This window comes from Panthera tigris, chromosome X, assembly GCF_018350195.1.
Source record: "Panthera tigris isolate Pti1 chromosome X, P.tigris_Pti1_mat1.1, whole genome shotgun sequence".
In the NCBI taxonomy this organism is placed as follows: domain Eukaryota; kingdom Metazoa; phylum Chordata; class Mammalia; order Carnivora; family Felidae; genus Panthera; species Panthera tigris.
Window position 1 is genome coordinate 68835778 of NC_056677.1, and position 23099 is coordinate 68858876.

The window sequence follows — 23099 nt, forward strand, 5'->3', positions numbered from 1 at the left end:
TTTCTGAAGGATAACTTTACAGATAGAGTGTTTTTTGTTGGCAAGGTTTTGTTTTTTGTTTTTTGGGTTTTTTCTCTTTCAGATTTTTGAATTTATCCTCATACTCTCTCCTTGCTTGCAAGATTTCTGAACTTTGATAACTCTTAGATTCTTTCTTTTTGTTGTATTCCATAAATTGTATCAGCTTTCTTCACTCTTTTTCATTTTTTTTGTTTTTTTTTCTGACTCAATAATTTAAAAGGTCTGTCTTCTAATGCATATATTCTTTTCTCCTATTCGATCTATACTATTTGATATTTCTCTATTGCATTTTGCATTTCATTCACTGTGTTTTTCAGATCGAGAATTTGTTTTTCCTTTTTTATGTTTTCTATCCTCTTTGTTAAACTATTCAATTTGCTTGTGTATTGTTTTTTTTGTTGTTGTTGAATTTTCTTTCTGTGTTTTTGTAGTTCATTAAGCTTCCTTAAAATAGCTATTTTGAATTATTTATTGGGTAAATCACAAATCTCCATTGGGTTGTGGTTTGTTACTGAAAAATTACTGTAATCCTTTTTTGGTGTAATGTTTCCTTGATGTTTTATGTTCCTTGGAATCTTGCATTTTTGTTTTCATATTTGAAGTAAGAGTCACCTTGTCCATTCCTTACTGACTGACTTCAAAAGAGAAACACCTTCCATCTTCCCTGCTGGGGATCCCGAGGTTCTCTCAGACATTTTATAGATATACATGTTCCATGCTTCTTATGCCTTTTTGTGGCAGAATTCTTAAGTTTGAATTCTTCCCTGGATCTTGCCAAGCAATAGGCCAACTGCAGACAGCTTCCCATTTATTTCCCTAGAGGCAACACTAAAGCTCAACATTGTATTTCCTGGACCACAGATTCATGCTAGGTTTATGTGCATTCTCACTAGCCATTTGCCAAAGCTCACACTCTTCACCATCAGGAGCATTCACAGGCAGCCAAACACAATGTGTGAGTCTGTGTGTGAGGCAGTGTCATGGGTGCCCATGGGTCAATTTAGGGATCCATGTGCAAAGCATTCCCAGAAGCTCATGGATAGGCTTCTTGATGGAGTCATTAACACAGTAGGATCCATATCCATTTAATGTCCTCGGAGAATTATATCTACTGCTCTCCCTGACTCTTCATGCCCCTAGTAATGCTGCTCATGACTCAATACTCTGGATGTGATGAGATAGAAATGGACTTTTTTTTGTCATTTTCCCACACAGCTAAGGAAACTGGACATTCACACACTTTCACTCTCCTCCATGGGAGAAATCAGAGGCTACACTTTTACTCACTTTTGTCAGTGAGCTGTGCTGCTTTTGGGGATGGGTGATGCTTATAAAGTCAACTCCTCCAATTGTCTCTCTTACTCTCTCTAAGCAGCCTGCTTTCTTTCTTTCTTTCTTTCTTTCTTTCTTTCTTTCTTTCTTTCTTATTTATTTATTTTAATGGTGTGCTATAACTTCTCCACTTGAAACCAGGGTTTCTGCAAAGGCTCATATGTGAGTGACTGTTTAAGACAGTGTTATCCAGGGTATTTTGGACCATGGTTGAAAGGGGCTAATGGTGGCTCATGGGCTACTGCAGTGTTCATAGGTGGTACCAAGGACTATCGCCACATACAAAGGTGGGCAAGACTCTTCCTGGATCCCTTAGTATATGGTACTAAACAAAATTTGGTGAAGCCATGGTGGAAAACATTATCGAGGTTCATCAAAAAATTAAAAATTGAATTACCATATGATTCAGTAATTCCATTCCTGGATATTTTCCCAAAGGATATGAAAAGACTAGTTTGAAAAAGCATATGCACCCCTATGTTTACTGCAGCACTATTTATAATTGTTCTAAGGACCTTAGGGACATTTGGGTTGTTTCCATATCTTGATGAAATACAAAATAAATAAATAAATAAATAAATAAATAAATAAATAAGTGTTGGGGAAGATGTGGAGAGAAAAGAACCCTCATTAACTGTTTTATTCCTTGTATTTTTGATTTTACCTATCCTGACAGGTGTGAAGTAAAATCTCATTGTGGTTTTAATTTTCATATCCCTCATGATTAATGATGTTGAGCTACTTTCCATACTGCTGTTGGTCATCTATATGTCTTTTTCTGAAAAAAAAAATGTCTATTCATGCCCTCTGCCCATTTTTAATTGTACTATTTTTTGGTATTGTGTTGTATAAGTTCTTTATATGTTTTGACTATTAACCCTTTATCAGATATATTATCTGCAAATATTTTCTCCCATTTAGTAGATTATCTTTTAGTATTGTTAATTTCTTCCTTTGCTGTGCAAAAGCATTTATTTTGGTATAGTCCCAATAGATTAATTTTGGTTTTCTTTCCCTTGCTAGAAGAGACGTATCTAGAAAAATTTCTTTACAACTGATGTCAGAGAAATTCTGTTTTCTTCTAAGTGTTTTATTGTTTCAGGTCTCACATTTTTCTCCTTAATTCACTTTTTTATTTGTGTGTGTGGAGTAAATAGTAGTCCTGTTTCAGTCTTTTGCATGTAGCTGTCCAGTTTTTCCAACACCACTTATTAAAAAGATCTATGTTTCTATATTTGTGCCAGGACCTTACTGTTTTGATAACTGTGCCTTTGTAGTATACCTTGAAATTTTGAATCACAATACCTGCAGCTTTGTTTGTTTGTTTTGCTTTTTTCCTCAAGGTTACTTTGGCTATTTGGGGTGTTTTGTAGTTACACACAAATTTTAGTATCATCTGTTCTAGTACTGTGAAAAATGTTGATATTTTGATAGAGATTTCATTAAATCTGTAGATTGCTTTGGTTATTATGGACATTTTAACAATACTGGTTCTTCTAATCCATGAGCATAAAATATCTTTCCATTTGTTTGTGTCATCTTCAGTATCATTCACCAATATTTTGTAGTTTACAGAGTAGTTTTTCACCACATTAGTTACATTTATTATTTTATCATTTTGTGCAATTGTAAAAGGGATTGCTTTCTTAATTTTCTTTGCTGTTACTTCATTATTAGTGTACATAAAGGCAACAGGTTTCTGCATATTATGTATCCTGTGACTTTACAAAATTTATTTATCAATTCCGGTAGTTTTGGGTGGAGCCTTTAAGGTTTTCTGTATATAATATCATCTTCAAACAGCTAAAGTTTTACTTCTTCCTTACCAATTTGGATGTCTTTTATTTGTTTTTCTTTTCTGTTTGCTTTGTCTAGGACTTCTAGTACTATATTCAATAAATGTAGTGTAAGTAGACATCCATGTCTTGTTCCCGACCTTAGAGGAAAAACACTCTAGTTTTTCACCACTGAGTATGATGTTAGCTGTGGGATTTTTACATATGGTCTTTCTTATGTTGAGGCATATTCCCCCTAAAACAGATTTTTTGAGACTTATTATGAATGAATATTGCACTTTGTCAACTTTTTTCTGAATCTACTGAAGTGATCATATGGTTTTTACTCTTTTGTTAAGGTGACACATCACTTTGATTGACTTATGAATATTAAAATACCCTTGAAACCCGGGAATAAAGCACACTTGATACTGTACTGTTGGATTTAGTTTGCTAATATTTCATTGAGGGTTTTTGCATCTATGTTCATCAGAGATATTGGCCTGTAGTTTTCTTTTTTTGTGGTGTCTTTATCTGCTTTGTTTGTTTTTTGTATCAGGGTAATTCTGGCCTTATAGAATTTTTTTTTCTTTCCCCTTCTATTTTTTCAAATAGTTTGAGGAGTATTGGTATTAATTCTTTTTTAAGTGTTTGGTATAATTTACTGTGAATGCATCAGTCCTGCACTTGTTTTACAGGAATTTTCTTTTTTTTTTTAATGATTCAATTTCATTGCTAGTAATCAGTCTATTTAAATTTTCTATTTCTTCCTGATTCACTTTTAGAAAGTTTTATGTTTCTAGGAATTTATCCATTTCCTTTAGGTTGTCCAATTTGATACCATAGAATGTTTCATAATTTTCTTTTATAATCCTTCATATTTTTCTGGTGTTAGTTCTTATTTCTCCTACTTAATTTTTTATTATATTCATTTGAGTCCTCCCTCATTTTTTCTTGTTGAGTCTAGCTAAAGGTTTGTCAATTTTGTTGATATGCTTTGTTTCAAAGAAATATTTCTTGTTTAATTTATCTGTTATATTTTTTTAGTCTCTATTGCATTTATTTATGCTCTAATTATTATTTTTTCCTTTATTCTAATGGTTTTGGACTTTGCTCTTCTAGTTCTTCTAGGTTTAAGGTTAGGTTGTTTATTTTAGACTTTTCTTGCTACTTGAGGTAGGCCTGTATTGCCATAACCTCCCTCTTAGAACGGCTGTTGCTTCATCCCTCAATTTTTTTTTTTTTTACTATTTTGTTTTCATCTTCATTTGTCTCCATGTATTTTTTAAATGTCCTCTTTGATCTCTTGGTTGACCCATTCATTGTTTAGTAGCATGTTATTTAGCCTTCATGTATTTGTGTTCCTTCCAAATTTTTTCTTTGTGATTGATTTCTAGTTTCATAACAATGTGGTCAGAAAAGATGCATATGATTTCAGTCTTTTTAACTTATTGAGAGTTGTTTTGTGGTATAACATCTGATTTATTTGGAAGAATGTTTCATGTGCCCTTGAAAAGAATGTGCATTCCACACGTTGGATAGAATTTTCTGAATCTGTTAGGTCTATCTAGTCCAATGTGCCATTCAAAGCCCCGTTTTCCTTGTTGATTTTCTGCCTGGATGATCTATTTACTCCTGTAAAGGTGTGTTAGAGTCCCATACATCGTATTATTGTCAACTTCTTCATTTATGTCTGCTAATAATTGCTTTATGTATATAGGCGCACCCATTTTTGCTGCATAAATATTTCAAATTGTTATATCTGTTTGTTGGATTTTTGGCCGTAACACTATGTTGTGTCCTTCTTTGTGTCTTGTTACACTGTTTGTTTTAAAGTCTATTTTTTCCTATACAATATTGCTACCCAGTTTTCTTTTTATTTCCATTTGCATGGTAAGGGTTTTTCCATTCTTTCACTTTCAATATGTATGTGTCTTTAAGTCTGAAGTAGGTCTCTTCTGGGTACCATATAGAGAACCAAAAGTGGTTCTTGCATTTTTATCCTTTCATTCAGCATGTGTCTCTTGTTTGGAGCATTTAGGCCATTTAGAATCAAAGGGATTACCAATAAATGTTTAATTATTTCAATTTTGTTGTTTCATTTTTTTTTGTATTTTTCTTCTCTTTTATTTTCTCTTGTTTGGTGTTTTCTTTAATAATATGTTTGGATTATTTTTTTTTCTTTTTTTGCATCTCTATACAGATTTTTCATTTGTGGTTACCATTAGCTCATATATAACTTTTCATGCATATAACTGTCTATATTAAATTGATGGTTACCTAAATGCAACCCATTCTGAAAGCACTAATTTTTTATTTCCCCCATGCACACATATGATATCATACTTTGCATCCTTCTATTTTGTGAATTTTGTGACTGGGTTATATATATATGTAACCGTTTTACTGCTTTGGAGATTTAACTTCCTTCCTGTTTTTTTTTTTTTTTAAAGTTTGTTTCTTTTGAGAGAGCATGAGCAGGAGATAGAAAAAGAGGCAGAGAGAGAATACCAAGCAGGGTCTGTGCTGTCAGCTCAGATAAGGCTCCATCTCATGAACCATGAGATAATGACCTGAGCTGAGATCAAGAGTCAGATGCTAAACTGAGTGAGCCATCCAGGCACCCTAATGTTCATATTTCAACCAAAATTCTATTTGTGACTATATAGGTATTCTCTAAGATGATGTTACATTTTCTCTATTGTGCTCTCCACTTCCTTCTGAACCCTCATCAACACTTTTAATGTCCATATTTTACCAATAGTTTGTTTATTACGTATTCTTTAAGATGATATAGGCTTTTTCTATCATGCTCCTCACTTCCTCCAGAGTCCATCAGAGACTTTAACACTCATATGTCTACTAACAGTTTTTCCAAGGCAATATAAATCCCTTTAGCCTTTGCCATATCCCAAATCTAAATTCACTTCCACATTTTTAGGTATTTGTTACAGTAGCACCCACACCCATTACTGGTACCATGATTTGTATTAATTATTATTGCTGTGAGAAAATGCCACAAATTCAGTGGGATAAATAATACAAACACATTTGCTTACATTTCTGGAGGTTATAGGTCTGAAATCAGTTTTACTTAGGCTAAAATCAAGGTGTCAGCAAGGTTGCTTTCTTCTAAAGTCTTTGAAGAGGAAACCAATTTTCTTGCATAGTTTTAGCTTCTAGTGCCCACCTGAGTTCTTTGGCTTGTGTCTCCTTTCCCTTTCTCCAAAGGGAATCGTTCCAATCTCTTTTTTCATCATCAGATTGCCTTATCACCCTCTGGTTTTCTTGTTTTTTTCTTATAAGAACTCTGTTGAATACATTAAGTGTCTTGCTGGATAATCCAGAATAATTTCCTGATTTCAAGGTTCTTAACCACATATGTACAATCCCTTTAGTCATATAAGATGATATTCACAGGTTCCAGTCCTTCAGATATGGACATTTTGTGAAGTTATTTACTAGCTTTCCACAGTACTCAATATTTATTAGTTGAATGAATACATGAATGAAAATAACATCATAATTTCTTATTCAAATTTGAAGAACTGACTTATTCAATTATCAAGGAATAGAATTTCAAGAAGAGTAATGAATTAAATGAAGTAGAGAAAAACAGCAGTTATGTTTATAAAAAGAAGATTTGAAGAAAACGACATATAAATGGAGAAGGAAAAATAATTTTGAGAGCAGGATTTCATTCTAGAACAAATAAAACAAATTAAAATAGCTTATTATATTAAAAGGTATACTATACTGGAAAGTGCATTTTAAGCACTCTAAAATGCTATAAAAGCACAATAAACATACTAGTTATTATTGTTATTAATATTGTTATGACTACCATTTCTTTAAAAATATTTTATTATGATGTTCAAAAAAGAAATATCTACTACTTTTTTCTACTACTTTTATCTACTTTTTTCTTTACATTTCCTTTTTTTTGGAAAAAGGGAGAGTGGTACAGTTAATCCCCATTGGATAACAGAAGGCTTACATGTCATTCTATTCCATTAGGATTATATATTTTTGTGTCCTGTTTAAGAAATATTCCACTGCTATTAAAATATTCTCTTATGTTACCTCTGAAAATATTTTGTTTTACTTTTCAGCTTTATGTCTATAATACATCTAGTACTAATTTTGGTGTGTAAAGTGAGAGAAGGACCAATACTCACATCTTGTCCCTTTGAAGATATCAAATTGACTAGTACCATTTGTTGAAAATACTCTTTCCCCATTGCATGACAATTTTGGGATAATTCATGTGACCATATCTTTATAGACATCTTTTTATATTTCCTATTCTGTTTCAATGGTTATTTGTTTTTGTGCCAATACTACATTGTCTTAACTGTTGCCATTTTATCATAAATTGATATATTGATATTTGGCAATGTATAATTTTCCATTTTTTTTTCAAATTGTCTTGAATATTCTTGGCTCTTTCATTTCCATGTAAATTTAGAATCAACTATCAGTTATAAAAAATGTCAAAAAATTTTTATTGAGATTATATTCAATCAATATATCAATGTGGGAAGGTGTGTTATACATATAATATTGAATCTTTCAATTCCTGAAGATGGTATATATGTCAATTTGTTTATGTTTTATTTAATTTATCTTAATATTGGTTTACACCCTTTATTATAGACATTTGGAAGATATATTTTTAGATTTATTCCTAAGTGTTTGGTATTCATGATGTTATCATATAAATGGTATATTTTCTAATTATGTTGTTGTGTATAGAAATATAACTTATTTTCACAGTTAATCTTAGTATATAGCAATTTCACTAAATTCATTTATTAATTCTGATTGTGTGTCTGAACATCTTACATTTTCCATGTAAACAGTTGTGCTGGCTGCAAATAACAATTTTATTTCTCCTTTTACTATTTTTAGGCTTTTAACTTATTTTTTCTTGCTTTATTGCATAGGCTAGGACCTCTATTACAATGTCAGATCGAAGTTTACTAGTGGACACCCTTTTTATTCATCAGTTTAAGAGGAACGCTTCTACTTCACCATTGAATATTACATTTATTCTGGTTTCATATAGATTCTTTTTACCAGGCTAAAGAAATTTCTATTTCTTGTTTGCCAAAAATTTTCCATAAATGAATTTTAGATATTCTTTTTTGTAATTTTATTTGTTTATTATTTATTTTGAGAGAGAGTGACAGTGTGAGCCGGGGAGGGGCAGAGATGGAGAGATAAAATTGCAAGCAGGCTCCACACCACCATTGCAGAGCCCAATGTGGGGTTCAAACTTATGAACCATGAGATCATGACCTAAGCCTAAATCAAGAGTCAGACGCTTAACTGACTAAGTCACCCAGGCTCCCCAAATGTTAGATATTCTTAAAGACTTTTTCTGTATACTGAAATGATCACATGACTTTCCCTCCTTTATTCTAATGTGTTAATGTGGTGAATTTCAAATGTTGAACTGACTTAAAATAGGACTCATTTGGTTGTGATATAATATGCTTTCTATGTGTTGAATTTGATAAAATGTTTAAGCATTTTAGAATCTATATTTATAAAAGATATAAGACTGTAATTTTATTTTCTATTAATGACTTTTTCAGATGTTGTTATTAAGGCTATTCTCTTCTCATAGAACAAGTTGATAAATGTTCCCTTTTTCAGAAGAGTTTGTGAATAATTGTTATTATTTATTCTTCAGATTTTTGGGAGAATTTATCAATGAAGACATCCATACCGCAAATTCTTTATGTCGGTAAGTTTTTAATTATCAAGCTAACATCTTTAGTATACATACAATAATTTATATTTTTCTATTTCAGCTTTAATATGTGTTCTTTTTAAAGGAATTTTCCTATTTCACCTAATTTTTCAAGTTTACATGCATAATTTTTTTGTTTTCTTTTCACCTCTGTTATCTTTATTTTTTAATGTTTATTCATGTATTTTATAAGAGAGAGAGAGAAGGAAAGGGGTGGAGAAAGAGGAGACAGAGAATCACAAGCAGACTCCACATTGTCAGAAAAATGCTCAACACAGAGCTCAATCTCATGAACCATAAGATCATGACCTGAGCTGAAACCAAGAGTCAAATGTTTAATTGACTAAGCCACCCAGGTGCCCATGTTATCTTTATTTTTTTTTCTTCCTACATATATTGGCTTCAATGAGCTGTTCTGTTTCTAGTTTCTTGATATGGATATGTAAAACATTTGTTTTCAGATTCTTTTATTTTCTGATATATGAATAAAGCTATAAAATTCTTAGTAATTCTTTGCATCCATTCATATTTAACTATCATATTATTCTTCATGATATACAAAATATATTTCAAAATATTTTCTAATTTTAATTGTTATTTACTCTTTAACCCATATATATTATACTGTTAATTTCCAAATATTTAGATTTTTCAAAATTTTCTTTTTGTTATTGATTTCTAGCCTTATGCAACTGTGGTCAGCAAATATATACCATACAATTTCAGTACTTTGATATTTGTTGAAACTTAATTTATGGTCCAGCCTATAGTCACTTTGGTTAAATATTCCATGTGAACTTGAAAAGAATGTGTATTTTGCAGTTGTTTGGTGTAGTGTCTTCATATGTCATTTTGTTAATAATGTTATTCAAAATTTCTATATCTCTACTTATATATTTTATATAATTGCTCCACATACTAAATGTTCCAGCTGTAATTGTAAGTTTGCATATTGCTTTTAGTTGTATAACTTTTTGCTTGTGTATTTTAGTTATGCAAGTGAGTACATGCAAATTTAGACTTGTATTTTCCTATGGGATTGACCCATTTAGCATTATAAAATGTTGCATTTATCTTTATTTACGTTAAAAGTAACTTTGTTTGACATTAGTGTAGCTTTATGAGCTTACTATCCTTTAGTGTGTACACAGTACACTATCTCCACTAAAACATTAATCTTTATGTGTTCTTTTATTTTGGTATATCTTCTATAATCCACTGAAAAAGTTTTGTCTCTTATTTTAATTTATCATTTTAAGATTTATAATCATGTAATTTTATTTATTTTAAATATTTATTTTTTATTTTAATTCCAGTATAGTTAATATATAATGTGATATTAGTATCAAGCATACAATATAGTGATTCAATAATTCTATACATTAACAGTGCTCATCATGATAGGTATATTATTAATCCCCCTTAACCTATTTCATCCATTCCCCAAGCCACCTCCCCTTTGGTAACCATCAGTTTCTTCTCTGATGTCTTCTCCCAGCCTACTTCTTGAGTCACTGTTGGATTTGCATGTGTAGTTATCTTCCCCTCTCCACAGGCCAGGAATCACTTTGGAGTGGTGCTGGCTCCTAGTGAGGCTGTTTTTTGGCATTGCTTTCAATGGGCTGTAGACAAGGGTATATTGGAGGCATAAGGTCCACAGGAGAACATGGGGTCTGGAAGGACAGTGCCAGAAAGTTCTGCACACTTCTGCTGCTAAAGGGGGCTGCAGCTACCTGGAAAAACTGCTGAAGCTTGGATGTCAGGAATGTTTCTGCAGGAGCACACAGGGTTGGGGAACACTATTAGCAAATGAAGTGGAAAGTATGCACTGTGCTAACTTCTGCTGTTGCCCTTGAATCTAGGTTAGGGTGTGGGGGAAGGAAATGAATGGTACCTACTAGCTCTTTTTTTCCTTGAGAAGTTCCCCAAAGATCCCTGCCCACCCAGGACATTCTCTGAGATTAGTAAATAAATTTCCTTCCTGCACACTCCAAGTGTTTTCAAAACTGCTGCTTCTAAACGACATCTCAACAGGGCTGTTTGTTGTGCTGTATCTTTAGTGGCAGGGACTCTGCCCTCCTCACTCTCCTAGAACTGAGCTCCCCCTGGCTTTTTGTTTGTTTGTTTCATGTTTTTATTTAAATTCTCGTTAGCCAATATGCACTATAATATTAATTTCAGGAGCAGAATTTAGTGACTCATCATTTACATACAATAATACCCACTGCTCATCACTTTGAGTGCCTTCTATAATACCCATCACCCATTTAGTCCATCCCCCCGCACACCTCCCCTCCAGCAACCCTTTTTATTCTCTATAGTTAAGAGTCTGTTTTATGGCTTGCCTCTCTTTCTTTTATTATTATTATTATTATTATTATTACTATTGGTCCCCGGATTTTTAAAGTTCCAGTATTCAGTCCCCCTGATTGTTAGGCTTCTCTAGTTTTCAAAGCCAAATATTATGGTAATTTGTTTTCCCTGTGTGGGTCCCTCCATGCCTGGGGTGCCTAGGGTGGATTCTGGTCTTCAGTTATCCTCCCAAGATGTTTTTGTGTGTAGAGACCTAAGTGCCTTCACTTGTACCCACTTTAGTTTCAGCTGTTCTGCTATGGCACCCTCTGCATGGAGAGCTCAGGGACCTCCTGACTGCACATTACATCAGCTCCAGCCACCCTGCCTGGCACCTCCTTCACAGAGTGCTCCAGAACACCATGGTTTACACCCATTTCAGCTTTATCTTACTAGGGTGGCCTCAGTGTGTAGAATGCTGAGAATACCCTGCTTGCATACACTTCACTTTTAGTTGTCCTGACAGGATGCCCACTACTTGGAAAGCCCCAAGACACTCAGTCCATGCCAACCGTAGCTCTAGCCAGCCAGGAAAAGTCACCAACCACATAGTCTACATAGAGGCTAACCATAAACAAGACCATTCCTTCAGTTTAGAAAATGTCAGTGATCTTCCCAATCCATAGAAACAAACACAGAAAGTCAAGCAAAATGGAGACACAGAAGAATGTTCTCCAAAAGAAAGAAAGAAAAAAGAAAGAAAGAAAGAAAGAAAGAAAGAAAGAAAGAAAATGAAAATAAAGAAATAAAAGAAAGAGAAAAAAAAGAAAGAAAAAAACTTCATAAAAACAACTAAATGAAATAGGTTTAAGCACTATGACTTACAAAGAATTTATTTTTTTATTTTTTGTTTGTTTTTGTTTCTTTTTTTAATATGAAATTTATTGTCAAATTGGTTTCCATACAACACCCAGTGCTCATAACAACAGGCGCCCTTCTCAATACCCATCACCCACCCTCCCTTCCCTCCCACCCCCCATCAACCCTCAGTTTTTTCTGTTTTTAAGACTCTTATGGTTTGGCTCCCTCCTTCTCTAACCTCTTTTCTTCTTCTTTTTTTTTTCTTTTTTTACCTTCATGCCTTATAAAGAATTTAAAGTAATGATTATAAAGATACCAGGCTGTAGAAGGGAGTGGAAGAACTCAGTGAGATTCTCAATAAAGAAACACAATATATATAATATACCTTAGGCAAAAGACCATCTCTTCAATAAATAGTGCTGGGAGAACTGGACAGCTACATGTAAAAAAATGAAACTGAATCACCTTTTAATAGCAAACCTAAAAATAACTCAAAAGGGATTAAAGACCTGAAATCATCACAATCCTAGAAGATAATACAGGCAAAAATTACTCTTATAATATAATACAGGCAATAATTACTCTCATAATAAAGGCAATAATTACTCATACATCAATCATAGCAATATTTTTTCTGGATATGTTTCCTAAGGCAAGAGGAGCAAAACCAAGAGTAAACTATTGGGGCTTCATCAAAATAAAAATATTTTCCACCACAAAGGAAACTATCAGCAAAACAAAAGAGCAGCCTAGTGAATGGGAGAAGACATTTGCAAATGATATACCTGATAAAGAGTTAATATTCAAAATATATTTAAAATGTATACAGCTCCACAGGAAAAAAATCAAGCAATCTGATTGAAAAATGTGCAGGGGACCAGAATAGCCATTTTTTTAAATTTAAATTAAAGTTAGTTAACATACAGTATTGTCATGGCTTCAGGAGTAGTACCCAGTGATTCATCTCTTACATATGACATCCAGTGTTCATCCCAAAAAGTGCCCTCCATAATACCCATCACCCATTTAACCCATCCCTCCAACCTCTTCCCCTCCAGTAACTTTCAGTGTGTTCTTTGTATATGAGTCTCTTATGGTTTGCCTCCGTGTTTTTATCTTATTTCTCCTTCCCTTACCGGATGCTCCAAAAGACATTCAGATGGCCAACAGACACATGAAAAGATGCTCAACATCAATAATAATCACTGAAATGCAAATCAAAACCACAATTAGATATCACTTTATAACTTTTAAAATGGTTAAAAGACATGAAGTAACAATTAGTTTTGACAAGAGAGAATGTGGAGAAAAAAGGAACCCTTTCTTGTACCTTCTTGGTAGGAATGTAAATTGGTATGGCCACTGTGGAAAACAGTATGGAGGTTCTTTGAAACAATTAAAAATTAAAATACCACATGATCAAATAATTTCACTGATGCGTATTTACACAAATAAAACAAAAATAATAATTCACAAAGATATATGCACCCTTATGTTAATTGAAGCATGATTTACAAGAGCCAAGATATGGAAACCACTAACTTTCCCATGAATAGATCAATGGATAAGGAGATTGTGTGTATACATGCAGTGGAATATTATGCAACCACAAGAAAGATGAGATTTGATTTTATTTTTTAAATAATTTTTAATGTTTATTTATTTTTGAGGGAGAGAGAGAGAGAGAGAGAGAGAGAAAGTATGAGCAGGAAAGGAGCAGAGAGAAAGGGAGACAGAATCTGAAGCAGGCCCCAGAGTGTGAGCTGTCAGCACAGAGCCCAACATGAGCCTTGAACTCACAAATCATGAGATCATGGCCTGAGCTGAAGTTGGATGCTTCAGCGACTGAACCACCCAGGTGCCCCAAAAGGAAGAGATTTTAGACAGCATGGATGGACTTTAAAGGTGTTATGCTAAGTGAAATAAATCAGGCTGAGAAAGTCAAATACCATATAATTTCACTCATAAGTGGAATATCAAAAAAGAAATTATTAAAGGCAGAATCAGACCTACAAATGCAGAAAACTGATAGTTGACATTTATGGGAATAAAAGGCATAGCATAAGAAATATAGTTAGTTATATTGTAACAACAATGTATTGAGATGGATAAGGCTACACTTGTGAACATAACAATGTATAAACTTGTTGAATCACTATTTTGTACAACTGAAACTAATGTAACATTGTGACAACTATATTCAAATGAAAAAAATCCTCAAAGTGTTACTATTGAAGGCTTATTAATAATAGTATTTATAATAATCATTATCCATAGTATAAATTTAATTGAAGTATTTTTAGTATATGTTTATTGATGTTAATAATGCAAACTGTGTTTGTTTATTACAATATTGAATAATACATAAGAAGTACATAGTATTTTAGCATGTTTTAAAATTGATGTTACTTTAAAAAAATGTTTATTTCTTTAGAGAGAGAGAGTGCACACAATTGGGGAGGGACAGAGATAGAAAGGGAAAGAGAGAATCTCAAGTAGGCTCCAAACTCAGTGAGGAGCCTGATGTGGGGCTTGATCTCACAAATGTTATATCATGACCTGAGCTGAAATTGAGATTTGGACTATCAACAGACTGAGCCACGCAGGCACCCCAAAATTTATGTTACATTTTATTGAAGTATAGTTGACATGCAATATTATATTAGTTTCATGTGTACAACATAGTGATTCAACAATTCTATACATTATAGAGTGCTCACCATAATAAGTGCAGTTACCATTTGCACTATACTACATTGTTAAAATATTGCTTATATTCTTTGTGCTATACATTTCATCCCTGTTATTTATTTTATAATGGAAAGTTTGTACCTCTTAATACTCTTCACCTATTTTGTTCATGCTACCATCCTCTTACCCTTTGGCAACCACCAGCTTGTTCTCTGTACTTATGTATCTGTTTCTATTTTTGTTTATGTGTTCATTGTTTGTTTTCTTTTTTCATTCCACATAATAAGCAAAAACATATAGTATTTTTTAATTTCTGTATCTGATTTATTTCATTTCACATAATACCCTCTAGGTCCATTCATGTTGCTGCAAATGGAAAGATGTAATCATTTTTTTAGTTGATATATACACACACACACACTACATCTTTAGCCGTTCATCTATGCATGGACAGTTAGATTGTTTCCAGATTTTAGCTATTGAAAATAGTGCTGTGCTAAACATAGTGGTTCATATATCTTTTTGAATTAATGTTTTTGTTCTCCTCGAGTAAATACCCAAAAGTGGAATTACTGTATGATATGGTACTTCTATTTTTAGGTTTTAGAGGAAACTCTACACTGTTTTCCACAGTGGTTGCACCAGTTTATATTCCTACCAACAGTGTGCAAGTGTTTACTTTTCTCCACATCCTCACAGACGCTTATTATTTTTGTCTTTTTGATACCAGGCATTCTCACTGGTGTATTGTATTGTATTGTATTATATTATATTTATTGATGTATGACTATTATTAGTTATTATTAACTATAGCACAAATTTAATTGTAGCTTTTTTTTAACAGGCAAGAAGTAAACATCAGAATGTATGATAATTCCATATCAAGTAAGAATTGAGTCTTTGAAATTCAATATTACTTAGATCATATTCAAAGTTATTTTGGGGACAAATAACTTTTGTTTTTTGGAACAAATAACCATTCAAAGTAGTAAAGCATAAAGTGCCCTGATATCTCTTAAAATTTAAAAGAACCTATATGTGTGTGTATGTGTATATGTGTGCATTGAAATATGTGTGTGTTTAAAGTATTTTTGATCTTGATGTAGGTTTGTAGTAGCTATTTTAAAAGAAAATATTGGGACGCTTGGATGGCTCAGTCAGTTAAGTATCTGACTCTTGATTTCAGCTTAGGTCATTGTCTCATTGTTCATGGGATCAAGCCCCATGTCGTTCTCTGTGCTGACATAACAGAGCCCACTTGGGATTCTCTCTCTCTCTCTCTCTCTCTCTCAAAATACATACATAAGTGAGTAAATAAATAAACTGAAAAATGAAATATTTAGTTTGTTCTTCCTCATTATAACAACAAATCAACAAATCTTAATTACATAAGTTTCCTTTCATTTAAAAATCACAATTACAAAGCCCAAAGTAGAGATAAATCACAATTACAAAACCCAAAGTAGAGAAGAATTGTAGTCAAAATGACGAAAGTGGACATACAATTTTGTTGAAAAGCTACAACTTAAATAATTTTTTCCTTATATATTGAGCGGATATCTTCCTGCACTGATACAACTTTTCCCACTGGATCTAGTTCTCCCCTCAGGAAATACATAGAAAAAGTCTCTAACATTGTGACCAAGACCACGGACTCTGAGCCAAATTACCTGTTTGAATCTTAGCTCTTCCCCATTATGAGTTTCAGAAAGCAGTTTAACCTCTCTCAGTGCTTCATTTTTGTATATCTATAAAATTGAAGCAATTATAAATTTTATTATCTAACTCAGTGTTGTGTGAATTAAACGTGCTTAAAACAGTCTGACACATAGTAACCACTATATGTGTTAGTAGTTGCAGTTATACTGTTACTATTACTATTATACTTTCATATAACAGTTATTTAAATATTTGAATATAGTGATCACATCCTTCATTAATCTCCTTATATCCAGGAGAACTATACTGAATTACCTCACTATTTCTTCCTTTGAGGTTAGAACACCCAGATAGTTTGATCACTTTATTCTGGATGCGCTCAAGGGTGTATATACCAATCTTTAAATAGGTTTCCCTGAACTAAATTCAGTATTTGGGTTTGTGGCCCTAATTTTTTGTGACTTGGATGTCATTGAGGTCAGAAGTGTGCTAAAATATATGATCAGATTTAATCAATAGAGACTTTATGGACTACTTTATGCTCTGCATTGTGCTATTATGGGGACTATAGAAGTCACATTGTCTGCAAGATAACCAAAATGACAAAGAAAATAAATCAAAATATATAAGATGATGTTTGAAAAGAAACAGCAAATTTTTCTCCAGTTTACATTCCTACTTATTGTATTATATTAACTATTATGATTTAAGTAAAAATTGTGAAAAAAAGTTTAATTTAAAAAATAAAGTTACAAATGTAATTTTACATACAATTTAGTGCTAAATGGGGAAATTAGTTTTTATTTTCCCTAATTGATACCCAAATATACTAAAGAATCCAGGGAAAGAAGCTATATTTTGAGTTATAACTTAGTTTAATTTAAGCAATATATTTCTTAAGAATATTTCAGTGCTGATGGAAGTCTGGCTATTAACTGCAACTTGTGCATTGTTCTCACTCATTATAGTCAGTGAATCAAACAGAAAATTATGGAATCTTAAGAATATTTCAGTGCTGATGGAAGTCTGGCTATTAACTGCAACTTGTGCATTGTTCTCACTCATTATAGTCAGTGAATCAAACAGAAAATTATGGAATCAAGATTACTTTACTTTGACATTTCCCAAACAACTCCAGCCAGGTAGAGAAAAGAGATCAATATCTTCAGAATTACAAATCTCAGTTCCTGTAAGTATTGAAAATGTCATTTTAACTAAATCTAAGACTATACAATATGTGAATTTAAATAAAAATATATATAATTTGAATTTTAATTCCTTTTGGAAGCAGATATTTTAAATTTATAATTCCCTGTACAACAGAATACCTCCATCTGTTTCAGATATACTTGTATTTATACATAATTCTAATTTTCAAAGGCATTATATAGTAATAGGCTATGAAAGCTACAGAACCTAATGATAAAACTGGTGAGATCTCTCAGGAAATGTTTACCAGCTGCAAAAACATCTAAAATTTGAACCTTAGAACATGGGCTAATGTTGATAAGGTTTCAGGGCCTCTCCATTTTCTTTAATCTGGCATTCAGGATACTAGATACAGGGACATTCAAGATTTTACCCCTTTTATATAAAGTGTAAATATCTTATTAACTAGGAAAAGGAAAAACTAGCTTACAGAGGTCACCCATGGTGATATCAAAATATGTTTTAAGAGCATCTCCCAAGTCAGAGTAAGTCAATGCATTTATTTGAGTGCCAATTCCACATCTTTAGTGATCCAAGTTTTATGCTACTCTTTATGGTCCTCCTTTAATTCTATATGACCATGTCATTGGTGAAGTCCCTACTGAATAGTTAAAAGAATATAAGAGCTAAATGCAAAATTAGTGTATGAGATCACTATGAAAACCAGATTTGACAGATTTGAGATTAGGAATTTAAAAAAATTACAGTACCTTTACACAAATTAATGGTATCAATTTTTTTTTTTCATTTTATGTCCTTGTTCTGGGAAATAATTCGTCAGGGCTCTAAGTCTCTTGATTTGATCAGAGACCTTAAAAGCAGGAGTACAAAGTGAAGCTAAGACTTGAAGCTTACAGTTATCATAAAAATTGTCCTGACAATCTTCATGGATATTCAGCTTATTTCTGAGCTAACTTGGGGATTAAAGGTGCACAAAATGTTTCAAATGATCTCTCCTATACAGGGGTTGAAAAGGAACCCACTATCAATTGTGAGGATGAGCCCTTAAATGTCATGGATCATTACGGGCCTGCTCTAATCCCTATAGAAGTCATTGAGAAAATACCAAGATTTCTTCTAAAGTCATTTTATTTCTAATATGGAGTTATCTCACATACATAACCCACACAGAATGTTGATTTTTTTTTTCCATTTGAACTAGATGGTTAATGAAAAGCTAGCCTATTTTCATGTTTCAATATTAAAAAGACATAACTCATTTGGGGCACCTGGGTTACTCAGTTAAAAGTCTGACTGATTGATTTTGGCTCAGGTCATGATCTCATAGTTGTGTGACTGAGCCCTGTATTTGGCTCTGTGCTTGGCATGGAGCCTGCTTGAGATTCTTTCTCTCCTTCTTCCTCTGCACCAGCCCCACTTGGTCTCTTTCTCTCTCTAAAAATATATACATATGAATAAAACTTATTCAAAAATGATTAAAATTATTCTAATCTTTTCAGAGACATGACAAAAGAAAGTTAAAGGAAGTTGAGAAGCCAGATCATATACGGATAAGGCATTCTTTTAAAAAAAATTCCCAAAGGCCATCTGCTTATTTAACTGTCAGGAGACAGGCTCTATTCAGAAATCCTTATACTCCTAAAACCCATCCTGAAAATGGAGAATCTGAAAAGTCCAAAGATGACAAAAAAGGAAGAACTTTACAAAGAAATTCCAAAAAAAACAAAGGCCAACATGAAACAACTCCAGAATCCAAAACAGTAAATGATGAGGAACCTGAAAGAGGAAAGAAATCAGATAAAACTCCATCAAAATTATCACATAAAAGTGAACTATCCGAGGAGTCAAAGTTTAAATTGGAAACAAATCCAGAATCCAGAGATTTTAAGACAGTCTCAATGGATCCAAAAAAAGATAAGAGAGATTCAAAGAAGTCCAAGGACACAGGTAATGAATTCCTGTGTGCAAAGAAGGATTCTAAGGGCTCAAAGAACAATTCTGATGTCAAATCACAGACTTGCTCAAAAAATAGTTCAAATATGGATTTCATATTGTATATAGAGGAGTCTGGTGCTGAATCCATGAAATTGGATATATGGTTAAAGAATTACTCTCACAATAATTCAAAGAAGCCTTCAAAGAAAGACCCAAAAAAGGATGCAAAGAGCTCTGATGCTGAATCTGTAGATTCAAAAGATGCAAAGAAAAATGAAAATAAAGATAAGAAAAGTACAAAGAAAGACAGCAAGAAGAAAGATGCAAAGAAAGATGCAAAGAAAGATGCAGAGTCTACTGATGCAGAATCTGTAGACTCAAAGGATGCAAAGAAAGATTCAAAGAAGGCTAAGAAAGATTCAAAGAAAAATGACAAGAAAAAAGATACAAAGAAAGATGCAGTGTCTACTGATGCTGAATCTGAGTCTGAACTGGAGGCAAAAAATTGGAAGAAAGGTGAAAAGCAGATCAAGAAAGACTCAAAAAAAGATGACAAGAAAAAGTCCGCCAAGAAGGATGCAGTGTCTACTGATGCTGATTCTGAATCTGAATGGGATTCAAAGAAGGGTAAAAAAGATGAAAAAAATGATAAGAGAAATTCAAAGAAAGATGACAGAAATAAGTCTGTAATGAAGTCTGAAGAGTCTACTGAAACTGAATCTGATTGGGAGTCAAAGAAGGATAAGTATGATTCAAAGAAGGCTAACAAAGATTCAAAGAAAGTTGCCAAGAAACAGGATGCAAGGAAGAGTACAGAGTCTACTGATGCTGAATCTGATGAATCTTCCAAGAAAGACTCAAAGAAGACTAAGACATTCAAAAGTTCAGATGCTGAATCTGAAGACTCCTTATATAAACTGGAGGCTAAAAAGAAAGGAGTTGACGAATCAGATGCCACATCTACAGCTTCAAAGAAGGAAGCACTGGAACTGAAGAGAGAATTCAAAGTTTCATCCAAAAAGACTACATTCAAAGAAAAAGGGAAAAAAATAGGTACAGGCAGAGTCCCCCCATCAAGAGAAAGACCACCACTACCTCCTTGTGAGCCTATACTACCATCACCCAAGGTCAAACGTCTCTGTCAGTGCAAGATGCCTCCTCCACCTCTAAAACCAAGATATGCTCCTTTGGTATGTTTACTGTACTTTATTTTTAGAAAAAAAATGACTATAATGAAAAAAATTTTAAAGGTTTGAATTTATATTTTTCTTAAGAATAGTTCAGTTTTATTGGAATATTTACAAGTTAGGGACTAACACATAAGAGAGTACTTCAAAAGAATTCAAGAGTTGAAAAACAAGTGTCAAAAAGTTAATAATATTTAGACTGGAACAGAGAACTGGCTTGTAACTTAAGGAAACATTTAAAAGTATTTGTAAAGAGAATACTACAAGAGTGGTTAAGTGTCCTATTCTTAAGAAGGAATAAAAAATTAAAATTGACTAAAACTTCTACAGTGGCAAATTTTAATGAGGTATGAAGACATTTCCTAGGAAGTTGCTAAATATCAACCAAAATCCAGAGATAGCAGGGTAAAAATGTAACATACAAGGATTCAAATACGCAATTAAATTATTTAATCTATATCTGAAATAAATTTATTTATAATTCATCATTCTTACTATTAATCAGGAAAAAAGTTAACTTGCTAGAAGTAACTAGATCCCTCTGGTTTATAACAGTCTCTTTCAGGTTAATTCCCTCTTTAGAGGAGTAAATGCTCTGTAAATTTAATTTCTTTTCTCTCCTCCAGGAGATCTCCTCTTCCATTCCCCTTCCTCCAAAATCTTGCTGTAAAGGGAAGCTTAATTAGACATCTCAGTTTGAATGTAGGGTCTCCTGTTCCCCATGTTGTCCACTATTGCGGGCTCTCTCTAATCTTTGGTTGGGGTGTAATTTATTTGCATGGTTTCTGGGCATCAATCTGTGTGCTCTGCTTTCACATAATGTTTATTGTCAATTCTCTTCATGATAGGGCTTATGTTCTCTGTCCTGCTAAATTCAGAACACCTGTAGATATTGCTGAGTCTTAACCTTGAGCTTCTTGTGTTAATTAAATTCTTGCATTAATTAAAATTTTCCTTCCTCCTCTTCCTCCCTGTTTTCCTATTCTTATTTCGTCTCAAATATTCCTCCTCTAATCTTGTGGGGATTTCCCTTTACATTTTATTCCAAGTTTTTTCTATCCTTGGTTTTTAATACAATTTTATGTATAGATCTCCATTTTTATCTTCCTATATTTTCCTATTTTTATTTAGAAATCTTAAAAAAAAACTTCTGTCAAAAATCCTGGACTTTAAGTCCATTTTTTCCAAGCAGACTCAAAAAGTCAGCTTTGAGACTTGAAACTAATTCACGACTTCTTTGTTAAAGGATAAGTCTTGGAGGTTGAATCAATGGATGAGTGGCCACTAGCGCAACAAGATTTACAAGAAATAAGAATGTATTGGTGTATAAATTTTAAAGTAAATGAAAATAAAAGACCTTCAAGTAGCTGGATTATTTTCCATTAGATTTTTTTTTATGAAAAATAAGTAAAATACAAGAAATCCAGTTGGGGACATGGATTGATTTTAATTGTACAAGAAAATCTTTCAGGGTGTGTTATGGGCTTTTATACATTCAGACTGTCACTTTAATAAACTTCCATGTGCATAGCTACCATTTAATTAGGCTCTTCCATCTCTATCACTTTACTGAAACTGCTCTTTCCAAGATTGCCATATATATGCTTGTGGCCACATCCACTGGTTTCTCCTCTCTCATCTTACCAACAGCATTTAAAATAGCCTCTCTCTCCTCCTAAAAAAAAAAATGCACTTTACTTCTAGGACTCAACTATCATGTTTTCTTTCTATTTGTAGTTTTTGCCACCCTTATTGTAACCCCCTCTTCCTCATCTTTGATGTTGCAATGACCTAAGACTTGGTTGCTGACCTTTTATATCTACAACCTTTCTTTGGTAAACTCATCTAATCCAATGGCTTTAAATATCATCTATGTTTTAATTAGTTCAAAATTAATACGTCTAGCTTGATCTTTCCATTGAGGTACCAATTCTTATATCTAAACACCTACCTGAAATTTTTAGCATGAATTCTACTAGGCACCTCAAATTTAACATATCTTAACAACTCTCAACCCATTCCAAAACCTATACCTCCCCAGCCTTCTCCATCTTAGTAATAGTGACGCCATCCACTCATTTGCTCTTTTAAAATCTGTATATCATCTATGATTCATCCATTTCCTCACTCACACATGTGATCAATCAAATTTCTGTACTTTAGCTCCAAAATATATCCTGAATCAGTCAACTTCTCTGCATATCAATTACTACTACTTTAATAGTTTTTATCATCATCTTTCCTGAAATTCTACAAAGGTTTCTAAGTAGTCTTGATATCTCTATTCTCTACTGCTTCAAACACTTAACCTGGTTTTCAATGCCTACATTATCTAGACCCTACCTATTTTCCACCCTCATTTTGTACCATGTTTTCCCTTTTATTATATAATTTAGCCAAGCTAGCATGTGTTGCTTG

The 23099-nt window shown here is 32.9% G+C and overlaps 1 protein-coding gene across 6 annotated transcripts in view; it reads left to right on the forward strand.

The window, feature by feature from the left end:
• Window positions 1–23099, forward strand: part of CYLC1 (cylicin 1) — a 77404-nt gene that overhangs the window by 18247 nt on the left and 36058 nt on the right. For 3 of the 6 annotated variants that reach the window (XM_042974280.1, XM_042974283.1, XM_042974284.1), the window contains 4 exons: window positions 8827–8880; window positions 15575–15615; window positions 17460–17578; window positions 19059–20684. In XM_042974280.1, the coding sequence (XP_042830214.1) occupies window positions 8827–8880; window positions 15575–15615; window positions 17460–17578; window positions 19059–20684 (1840 nt within the window). The remainder of the gene's footprint in view (window positions 1–8826; window positions 8881–15574; window positions 15616–17459; window positions 17579–19058; window positions 20685–23099) is intronic. The other 3 variants (XM_042974281.1, XM_042974282.1, XM_042974285.1) reach the window with 2 other exon arrangements.